Genomic DNA, 11,314 nt, shown 5'->3' on the forward strand with positions numbered 1-11,314 from the left:
GAGGACTATCTATTTCAAACCCAGACCCTGGCCCAGCCTATCTTCTGGGCATTCAGAGTATTGGCTAAGTCTGTGAGCTGCTGGACCATTTGTGCAGGTTAGTGGTCACCTAGAAGAAATCCTTGTGGTTGTCTGTGCTTGCCACTATCTTGTCCCTCTTTCATGGACAGTGTGTGTCTCATTTTCTTCAGAAGCACATCTGGAGACAAAGATATCAGTACACACAGTTAATGTGGGAAGTGAAGCCAGGAAGCACCAGCAGAGGAGTGGCAAAAAGAGAAAGCAGCCAGTTAAGTTAAGGCTGTGTCATTAAGCAAGTTACCACTGTGGGCAACTGGGGCCAATCTTGCTGGGTTCCTTGCCAGAGCAAAGGTTGCTTGAAGAATTCATTCTCAAATCTCCAACAGTCATGGATTGAGAGCAGCTTGGGGGGCATTAACTCCTTGGTTTGCCTAATTTCTGAAGCCAATCCTGAGTGTGAGCAGAGCGTTCTTCATGATCAGAGAGTCTGAGCCCCTTTTGCAGGCTGGCAATTGGAGTTGGAAGGCCTCCATGGAAATGGTGATCCAAGGCCAGGTATAGAACCTGGCTTCCATCTTCTCACTCCACTCTGCTCCTAACTTGCTCTTCACTTAGGCCACTGGTACCTTCCTCCACAGAGTGTTCACATCGCTCTGCAAAACCCCTCCCATTTCCCACTATTCCCTTTCCAGGCCCTTTCCTCTCTCTGGCAATTAAGCGCTTAAAAGTCTTCCACTTTGATAAACTTCCCAGTACCCCAAGTCCCTCCAGTCTCCCCTTCCTCCCCTCCAGTCACCTTGATATCTGCTACTCTATGTCCACTGCTTCTCCAAAATTGCTTTTGCCAATGTCACTATGGAACACCATATAGCTAATACTATGGGTCCCTACAGTCTTTGTCACAACTGAAATTTTGTTGACATCCTCAAAGTTTCATTTCTTGTGACCTTGGGACCTCTGCTCCAAATTGTCTTGCTTCTCAGAGTCTTTTGCAGGCAGTGCTTCCTCTTGTCCCAAGGAAGCAGCTCCTCAAGATCCAGCCCTGGCATTTCTCCTGTCACACAGACTCCCTCCTGGGGTAATCCCTCCGAGGCCCACTGGCCTCACTCACAACTAGATCTCCACCAGATTTCTCTGGTCAGGTGGAAATGGGTCTAGGGCCCATTACTCAGGCCTGTAAAAGATGCCAAATGAAGAGCAAGGGCTGGATACTGGGATTACCCTGTAGTCTCTACCAACCTCATCTTTTCTGATCCCAGTTATGCCTACAGGGTCAGCATCCACCAAAATCCAGGTCAAGTCACACACTTTGCTCTGATGAATGCTCTCATAGTTCCATCTGGGACATACTGAGCACTAAGAAGAAGAAGAAGGCTCAGCTTCTCTCCAGGATGTTAGGATTCCATGACTCCTACTATCCCAGTTCTAATGTCTGCAAAGGATAGAGCCTGGAGATGAACCTGCCCTACCTATTACTCCATTTTGCACTGAACTCTGGGCTGGACATCACCAGAGAGTGATTCGCTTTTCCAGGACACACCAAAAACTATGCCATCCCTGAAGGCTGGGCCCTACCTCCTCATGGGGCTGGCTTCTGTTTACACAGTCCTGGCACCACCTAAACATGGGAGACCGACCAACACTGCTGGCTTTGGAGAAGCTGTGGAAGACAAGTGGGGCAGAAGATGAGGCTAGATTGGTCCTGAGATTAGCAGCTAATCCTCAACCATGGATGGGACAGAGATAGGGCTCACCCACAGCTGGGGACTGGACATACTAAGGTGGGACTTCCTGATTGTACCAGGAGACCCTGGCCCTTAGGACTCCACACTTCCCTTATTTCTAACAGGATGAGGGGCTAGAAGCACTGACCCCAGAGGAGCAGGAGAGTTTGCATTTATTGTTGGACACCTTGGCTATCTTTGAAGGCACTGAGGATCTCAGTGCTGAGGCTCTGGGAAACTCAGAGTTACTAGATAAGGCTTAGGGCATGTTGGGTATTTCTCTTTAGGGGTGCCCAGACCCTTATATATAGGCAGGAAAATGTAGCACAAGCCTGAGGATCCTGGGGTCCTACAGGGAGGGAGAGAAGCTATTAACCAGTCCCTAAATGAAGCATCCACTCACCCTCTTGTGACTGCCCACAGGCTTCCACCTATCTCCAGCTACCAAATATGGCACCATTATACATATCAGGGTCCAAGTGTTGTGACAATATTTCTGCCTCCTAATTCAGGCTCTGACTCAAGTGTAAATGTCCCCACTATCTCATCCATGAAACTAGAGCTTCCATGCTGGCTCCCAACCTGGACTTGCAGGGGGCCTAAGGGGGGCCTTTGGTCAGAATCCAACCTCTTAGACTCCAAAGGTTAATTTCAACCTGTGTCATCTCACCTGGTGCTGTTTGGGCAGTGGCCCCTGTAACCACCACCTCTCCGCTGACCCCAGGGTACAGGTAGCAAGACTGAGGTCCCAGTCTCCTAAGCAAAAGGATAAGGATTCTGGGCAGAGTTAAGACTGAAGGCAGACTTCCTGCCATTGACAGGGCTGAGGCTGGGCAAGGGTTCTCCCACCACGACCATGCACATGTTCCTAGGCAAGTACACTGGTATTCTAGGACTCTCAGATTGGACATGGCCAGCTTTGGGGTGGTGGCAGCATGTATGTGCATGCCAGTCTTTCATGCCACGTGCCAGCCTTATTCTCAGGAAGAGAGGAGGGCCTGCTGCCCTTGGGGAGGTACCTCTGCAACACCCCCAGGCAGGCAAGAGGCATTCCTCTTTCCTTCTGGTCAAGAGCTTAGGACAGAGGCAGGCCTTGTCCATGGCTGTGGGTGGACCAGAGCCTGGAGGATGGCTTGGAGTTTGCAGGGAGTCCCTCCCACATGTCTCTGCACCACCAGGCCCGTGAGAGGGAATGTCAGTTGGGCCCTGACATGTCAGGGAGGGCTCCTGTGCAGTCGTGCCTGGGACCAAGGCTCAGAGCTCTTGTGCTTCTCAGACTCATGCGCAGGTCCGGAATGGATTTAGAGCGTTTCCTGTCGCCACCTCCTCCAGGAAGCCTTCCTTGGTACCCACCGGCCCTGCTCCCAGACTTTGGGGGAAACGGGGTCTCGAGGGGTCAAGGGTCACTAGGGCGGGCCCGGCCCCGGAAGCGGAAGTGCGGCGCACTTCCGGTGCGCAGCGGGCGGCCATGTTGGAGCAGCGGAGGCGGCGCAGAGGCGCGTCCTGGGTCCCCGCGGCGGCGCCGGTAGGTTGGGGCCGTGGGCCTAGCCGCGCCGCGGAGGGGCAGTCCGCGAGGCGACGGGGCGGATGGGCCGGGCGGCCGGCTCTTTCGGGACCCGCGCCCTCCACCGGCCCGGCCAAGATTCCTCCCACCCCCCCACCCCTTGCCTAGCGACCCCACCCTGGGGCTGTGCGACCCAGTCGGGCTCGCCCCGCTCGCCCCGCGCGTTTCGCTGCCTCCAAGATCCCTGCTCCTACCCGCGGCTCAGGCCCCAGGGACATGGACTCCCAGGCCAATGGCCCTGATCTGTCCCCAACCCGGTCCCCCTTGGATGAGGCCTCTCCCTTCCCCCATCTTTCATCAACTTCCCTGTCGGCCCCGGGGGCACGTGTAAAGGGAAGTCGGGGGCGAGACTGCAGCCTCTGTTTCCGGAGCCTCTTGGAAAGCCCAGAAGACCCTTCCCAAGAGTCTAGACCGACCTGGGCGGAAGAGCCCCCAGTTCACCCCCAATATCTGTGCCTGCAGGGAAACAGCCCTCTCCCTATTCAACAGTTCACAGTCCTGGGAACTACACCCCTTGGAAAAAAAATAATAAAAGAACTAAAGTCATGTGCAAGGATTGTGCTTGGAGAATGGCCTCTGGAGAGAGGAAGTGCCGAGACACCTGAGGATCCAAGAATGTTTCCAAACAAAGAGCCCCAGGGCACTTCCTCCAGGGGATTCTGAAAACTTCCTCTGCTCCATTAGGGTGGTGGGAAGAAGCTGCACAGATGCTCCTCCTGGCCCTAGGGACCTGCCTGATCCCAGCTGATCTTTTAATGCTCCAGTACAGCTGGGGAGCTCCCTCTGGGAGCCCTCAGTCCTGGGTTGGGCATTAGACATTAGTCGTGACTGATGCCTTACGTCGGAGATGAAGCCTATAACAACTTGAGTGTTTCCAGACAGCTCCATCTGGGCTACACTGAGGTCTGCAGCCCTCCAGACCCTAGTTAGGACAGCACAAATCTCTAGTGTCCACCTTATTAACCATTCTGTTGGATCCTTTGGCTGTCAGACCTTAGGCTCTTGGTCTGGCTGCCTGATTGCTCAGACGTGTGTCTTGAGTACCTGTTACTTAACTTTTTAGTTTTTGTTGAAGGAGAGTCTGACTCTTACTTTGGGATTAGTCTCTGTGATTTGAGTGCCAGGAGTCAAACTTCTGAGCCTGTCTGGGGATTCTGAAAGCAGAACTTTTGGAGGACGGGGGTTCACCCCTGAGCACCTGAACAACAGCAGCTGAAGGAACTGAGATGGGCATGACTTCAAGGCTCATGTTGTCCTGCTCTTAGTTGTTTTTCCATCTAGATCTCTCAGTCCTAACCAGAGACCCCCGTCACACACACTAAATGTGCCTTACTGTTTCTCATTTCCAAGCCATTGCATAGGCTGCTCCGCCCTTTGCTCCATTTCCATCTGGTCCTTCCTGTTCATCAGTTGTGTCCCACCTAGGTGTTGCCTCTCCTAGGAATCCTTCTCTGACCCAGTGGCAAGCTGAGCTGGGAGCCAATGTGCACTCCCCAGAACTTTGATGGTCTCTGTCTTGTCTTCTGTATAAGGCTCCTTGAAGGCAGATATTCACCTGTGTTCCCAGGGTTGAGTCTAATACCAGATTTCTGGCCTCAGAAAATGGAGAATTGAATTAAAATGGGCCAACCAAGCCCAAATCTTTCCAGGGACCCAACAGCCGCTTGGATGCTCTCATGAGCTTCTGGACATTTATCTTGAAGAAACTGCCTCTGACCCATATGGGTCCTCCTTGCCATCCCAGTCTTCACCCTGACACCATGATAGTTCAGGAGACCAGGGTTTTGCAGCAAAAAGTGGCTCACTGGCCAGGCCCCTCTGTATCGCACTTAGGCGAACGCACTTAGGGCTCTGCGTTCAGTGGTGGTTATTGTGGAGAGTGCAGGCCCTGATGGACTTAACCTACTTGCCTTGCCCCTTATCTCAGTGCCGTTCTTTTTTTTTTTAATTTAATGATATATTTTCTTTAATCCAATAAATCCAAAGTATCATTTTTTGTAAGTAATCTCTGCACCCATCATGGGGTGTGAACTCATGACCCCAAGATCAAGGAACGCATGCTCCACCAACTGAGCCAGCCTGGCGCCCCTCGGTGCCGTTCTTATTGATTCTTTTCCTCTTGTCTTGGAGGTGCTGAGCGCTGGTTTGTGGATACCCAGGCAGATCTGCAGTGCCTAATGCCATGAGCGTGGTGGTGCAGCATGTGGAGGAGAAAGCTGTGCACTCCTGGTCGCGGATCTCCACGGCAGGGAAGAAGGCCCTGGAGGAGGCGCTGCTTGTCTTTAACCCCATGAGCCAGGATCTCAGTGCCACAGAGGCCCAGCTTGTAGCCTTTCTGCAGGGCCTGCGGGATGATGGCTTCCAACCCACCATCCTGCGCAGCGGTGATGTCTATGGCTATAGTTCATGCACAGCCAATCCCCCAAGCCAGACGAAACTGCAAGCTCGTGCCCCCACCCCAGCTGCCACATCACCTCCAACCAGTGCTCCCCGAACTGCCATGCGGCTGCCTGCAGGCCGGGCCACGCTGCTCCCTGTGCCACTATCTGGAAGGCTGGCCAAAGCATCCACACCAGCCCTTGCCAAACATGCTACCACCAACCTGCTGCTGAGCTCCCTGAAGCAGTCAAGTGCCAGCCGTGCCCAGGGTGCAGCAGTGGGCTTCCCTGCCCACCTCTATCCAGGTGTCTACCCTGCCATGCGGCTCTCTGTTGTCCTTGAGGCCCTGGTTCCACTAAAGACTCCCATGCCCTGCTTGGGTGCCAAGCACAAGGCACAGTCACTGCAGCTCTCGCTTGCAGACTCTCCCCTGAAGCTGCGCAAAGGTCCAGGAAAGAGGCCGGGGAACTGTCGATCCAAAGCTCCCAGAAAAGCCACAGGCAAGGGCCCTAAGTGTCTGACTCCCAGAGCCCCCAGGGCCAGACCTCAGCAAGGCACTACGCCCCGGAACAAGACCTACAAAGCCACTGGGTCCCTTAGTGGCCTACGAATGAAAGGTGGCTCTGCTTTGGGCACCAAAACATCACAGTCCAAGGCAGCTCGAACACTGGCCAAAGCTGCCCAGGCCAAGGTGGCTCGAACACATGCCAAAGCTGCCAAGGCTCATGCAAAAGCCAAGGCAGCACAGATCAGGGCTAGGGCCAAGGCAGCACGGATCACGGCCAAGGCCAAGGCAGCCCAGATCAAGGCCAAAGCCAAAGCCAAAGCCAAGGCAGTGCGGGCTAATAAGGCCAAGGCCAGGGCAGTGCAGGCTAAAGCCAAGGCCAAGGTTGTACGAGCTAAAGCCAAGGCCAAGGTAGTACGGGCTAAATCCAAGGCCAAGGCAGTGCGGGCCAAGGCCAAGGTGATGCGGGCCAAGGTCAAGGTGGTACGGGCCAAGGCCAAGGTGGTGCGGGCCAAGGCCAAGGTGGTACGGGCCAAGGCCAAGGTGGCTCGGACCCAGTCAAGGAGCAGGGGCAGGCCAGAAGGGGCTGTTCAGGCCAGGACTGCAAAAAGGGGCCAGAAAAGCCACCCTGAGACTGTGGGGCAGAAGAGGAAAAGGGCTGAGGAGGCAAAGGATCTTCCTCTCCGGAAAAGAACACGACTTGGGCCCCGATCACCTAAGGTGTGGCTAGGGCCTGGAACAGCAAAACTGAAATTCCGGGCCATCAAGGTGGACAGGCGGTCCTCAGATGATGAGGTGCGGCAGCGGGCTCAACAGATCCTCCGTGTGAACCTGTCCCCTGTAATACAGCTCCAGCCATTGCTGCCATACTCAGCATATAGCAATGTTTGGGGAAACTGAGTCCAGTTGTCTGTGTGGCCAGTGGCACAGTGTGCAATGCCCATGGATTCTACAACCCCAAGGACTCCAGGTGCCTCTCCAGGGCCCAGAGAGCCACCGTTTCTCCTTTCAGAGACTGGAGGATATGGGGTGGTATGGGTGGATGGGAGGGGTGGTCTCATGGCGCGATGCACTGTGATTTGTTACTCTTTGAGTTGTACCTCCACTGTTCCATCTATCACGTTTTATACCTTTCCACCTTCCAGTCTCCCTGCCCACCCTTCATGTTTTTGTTTTTGTTTATTTTTTTATTTTTATTTTTTTGCGTTTGGCTGCTGATAGGCCAGCAGCATATAGAAAAAGTGGCCACAGGAACAGGGCTGCCAGAGAGGGTCCTGGCAGCCTGAGATGGGTCATTGATATGGGTGGAAAGAGTAACTCCCAGGCTCTTCTGGAGGTGCTGGTCTCTGTAGATGTTGATAAGCAGCCCCTGAGGACAGGGGCAGAGCCACCCTGAGGGTGGCATACCTCCCCTTAGGCCTGCAGTGGTTTGTTATCCAGGTAGGCCCTATACAAGAGGACAGTGGGTGGCTCTGTGAGGAACCTTGCAGCCAGCAGGTTTTTAGGCCAGGGAGGCAGGGTTTTGTGGTACTGCTCCCCAGGGGCTGTTCAGACAGCCTGGTCTTGTCTCCTAACCTGCTCTGGCTAAAGTCTTGGGACTTTATCTGAGCTTGTCTGGGGCAGGGCCAGGCCTGAATTTGCTAAAGTAACTCCCTGAACTTCCAGCCTTGATTGACCTCCCCAGTTGGTGGCAAGGAATTAGGGATTGAGTCAGAGGCCAGGGCCCTGGGTTGTAGGGCCACTGAGTGTCCTCACTGACTGCAGAATTTTCTCCCTGGATGAGTGGGATACTGTGTTAGCTGAGCCAGGAGAGTTTCCACAACTGCTTCATCCCATCATCAGTGCTTTCTGCCTGGGTCCCAAGCACTCTGTTCTCAGGTCTAGCCTTATCAAGCTTCCCACAGGGGCATGTATGTGTTTCAGACATTAATGGCTCTTCCATTCGGAAGTACTGGGCCCTGAACAAAACTAGCTCCCCTCCCATCTGCCAGTCTTTCCCTGTCTGCCTAGCCTGAAAGGCAATGGCTGGGGCTGGCAGGGAGGGGAACACATTCCCCAGAGGCTCCTAGAGACCAACAGCCTTTCAGGGCTAGGGGTGGTAGCCTCATTTGAATGAGAATCAGATCTTTTCCGTCTCTGGATTAGTCTGAACCCTGGCCCCACTAGCGCCTGCTGCATTGGATGGCAGACCTGTAGAGAAGTTTTGCTTGCTTTTTGGTACTCCTTCCCTCTTTTTTTTTTTTTTTTTTTCTCTGCATCTGGTGGCTGCAATTAATAGGGTGCGGTCTCCCTTGGTTCCCAGGCTCTAGGGACCACTTTGCTCCCAGCCTCACCGTGGCTTTACAACCCTGCATGCTCCTTGTGTCTGGCAGTCCTGCTTTCATCTACCATGTGAGTATGGGGCCACACCCTGCTCCTCAAGGGCAGCCTGCTTGGGGCCCACTCTTCATCCTCTCTCTCAGGCCTGATTCCAGCTTCCATGGCCCAGGACCCCCAGCCGGGCTAGGCTTCTTCCTTTCCAGTCTACAACTCCTTTCAATTCTGCTGCTGCTGCCACCAGTGGATGAGAGGTTGGCTCATTTCCCTGAGGGGCATCCAGAGGGGAAGAATTCTCCAGGCCTCCCTGTGGGGCAGTGAGGTGGGGGATACCCCTCGAATCTCTACCCAGACCCTGTCCTTCCCAATCCAGGCTCCCAGAAAAATTGCTGAGGAGGTGCCAGACACACTTCCCCCACCCAGCTGCTCCAGTGGCAGCTGCTACCCACTTACTGGCGACTTGATTGGTGGCTGTGGCCAGAACCTTCGAGCCTCTTCCACCTGTGACCTTCATGGCCCTGAGCCTATTGCATTGTCAGTCACCTATAGGTGGGTAGGAGCGTGAGAGCTCTGGAGATGGTATCTCTGGGTTTTCCTGGGTAGGTTTGGCCTTTTGGGGGTTTAGGTCATTGCTGGGGGCTGCAGAGGGAGGCCTGTGCTGTGAAATTTTGGAAGGGGCCTGTAGCTCCATGTACTTCCTGCCTTGTCATTCTCCTTGGGCATTACCCCAGGAATCTGAGAAGTGCTTCTTTTGTGATTCTTGGAACCAGGGAGGCCATGGCATTGAGAATGTGCTCTCGAGTGGTTGTGGCAACAAGAAGACCTGGTGGCAAGCAAAGAGTGATGAGGGTACCCATGTGCCCATGTGTGCGGGTCTAGGGTCAGGGCCTGGCCACTGACAAGCCCTGGTGGTTACAGATGTTGAGAATGTCACCATCCAGCTTGACCTAGAGAGTACCTTCTACTTTATCCACCTCATCATGACTTTCAAGGTGACCCAATGCCCCAGTCTGAAGTCTTACTTTGTGCCTCCTGACCTGATGGCCACCAGTGATGCTTGCCCCAGGTGACCCAAGGATCCCCCTCCAATCCCCAGACATTCTGCCCAGCAGCTCTGCTCCTGGAGCGCTCAATGGACCATGGCCACTCCTAGCACGTGTACCAATACTTTGCCTACAACTGCTCAGGCCTTTTTCCTGGGATCCCTCTTGCTCCTGGCCACAGAGTCAGTGATCTTGTTTGTGACCAGCGTTACTCTAACATTGAGCCTTTCACTGAGGACAAGGTCAGGCCCAGAGGAAGGGGGGTTGGGCCATGGGGTGAAGCCAGAGGCTCAGGTTTGCTTTTTTCTCTCAGGTAATTTTCAAAGTTCTGGACCCAGCCATTCTGGTGGAGAGCCCAAACAACCCCAAGATTCAGGGTAATAATCCCCACAGCCAATCCTGTATCCTTGCATGTCAAGATAGCCAGATACTGGGGGGAAGGTGAGGTCCTCCCTGGGTGTATACACAAGTGGGGCAGAATGGCAGGCAAGCCAGCATCATTCCCCAGCTCTGCCCCGTCATAGTCCCCTATTGTGAGCCCTGTTATGGCTCCCCCATTCCTGTCCCATCATTGTTCCCCACACCCGTGCCCAGTGCATAGAACAGGCATGTGTAGCAGTTTCCATTCTCTGTCCTATCTGCCCCATCATAACTCCTTTATGGGGCCCCATTGTGGTTCCCATCACTACTTTCTATGTCAGCCCCCAACACTGTACCCCATCACTGCACTTATCACTGAACCTTGTAACTGTCCCCTCTTTGAGCTTCCGTCACTGCCCCCACTCTGGTTTCCTGGGATTGCCCTTCCCTGATTCATCACCAGGGCCTTAGGTGGTACCCTACATCTCTGCAGCTACCTCTAAGTGGTGCCAGGGTGTCTGGGTTGTGACTTCTTTCTTGTAAAGCTGAAGTCTTGAAAGAAGAGACATAACCAAAACCCAGCAGGGCAGCCCAGAGTCAGTTCAGGTGAGTACCAGAGCAGTACATACCCCAACCTAGCTTTTTCTCTGTACTCTCCACCCATCTTGACTGGTTATTACCAACTACTCGCTGAGTTCCCATACTAGGTTTCTAAGCAGCTGTTGCTTTTCTGATCTGAAGAGAGACAGCTGGCAAAGGAGGGATAAAAAAGATAACCTTAGCTCAGCCATGGACCCATCTCTCCCATGTGTACATTGAACAAGTGTCCATTGAGCTCCACTGTGTGCCAGACATCTATCCTCTGAGCAGTGCTCAGTGGGGAGCAGATAGACAAGGTATCTCTCTTCTTGGAGCTGACAATGAAAGAAAAGGGATAAATAAGTAAACCAGTAACTGTATATGGTTCGGCTGGATGATAAACTGATTTCTAGTTTTGATGATGGGCTGGGAAATGTTAAGCTTTACTTTATTAAGGAAGCAGGTTTCACATATCTAGTGATGCCAGGAAGCAGTGGGATGGGCAAGTGTCAGCTCAGGAGTGATACCAGGGCTTGAGCCATGCAGAAGTGGAATCATCACCTTTAGGCTATAGTCATCCAAAGATGGTATGCCCAGAGGAACAGGAATGGGAGAGTCCCACTGTAGAAATGATGGAGGAGGTGGCTGTAGTGATGTAGAGAGAAAAGAGACTCTACCTCCATTCCTTCCCCTTCCATCCCAGCCATAGAGGGATGATGACCAGTGCACCTGAGGTCTCCCAATCTGTGTCTCCAGAGCTCCTGCATGTGACAAACCTCTGTGTGAACTTCTCCAAACTGCGCACACTGACAGGCCACTGGGG

The 11,314-nt window shown here is 53.5% G+C and overlaps 1 protein-coding gene across 5 annotated transcripts; it reads left to right on the forward strand.

Annotated features, from left to right (window-relative positions):
- The first annotated feature begins 3,176 nt into the window (after positions 1-3,176).
- CCDC71 (coiled-coil domain containing 71) lies at positions 3,177-11,268 on the forward strand. 5 transcript variants are annotated; one of them, XR_003233403.2, is made up of 6 exons: positions 3,187-3,270; positions 5,440-7,163; positions 8,496-8,584; positions 8,656-8,763; positions 9,866-9,929; positions 11,248-11,268. XR_003233403.2 is itself a non-coding variant. In XM_072722297.1 (5 exons), exons 2-5 carry the CDS (start codon positions 5,492-5,494, stop codon positions 8,971-8,973), a joined length of 1,785 nt encoding a protein of 594 aa, XP_072578398.1. In that variant the 5' UTR covers positions 3,187-3,270; positions 5,440-5,491; the 3' UTR covers positions 8,974-9,019. The 5 variants fall into 5 exon arrangements, 2 of the variants coding, with proteins under 2 accessions (XP_025844090.1, XP_072578398.1); XR_011994572.1 differs by lacking the exons at positions 9,866-9,929; positions 11,248-11,268 and adding an exon at positions 8,883-9,019; XM_072722297.1 differs by lacking the exons at positions 9,866-9,929; positions 11,248-11,268 and adding an exon at positions 8,883-9,019 and having other exon boundaries at positions 5,440-6,988.
- Positions 11,269-11,314: the final 46 nt, after the last annotated feature.

The sequence above is a fragment of the Vulpes vulpes genome, chromosome 9 (assembly GCF_048418805.1).
Source record: "Vulpes vulpes isolate BD-2025 chromosome 9, VulVul3, whole genome shotgun sequence".
NCBI lineage: Eukaryota > Metazoa > Chordata > Mammalia > Carnivora > Canidae > Vulpes > Vulpes vulpes.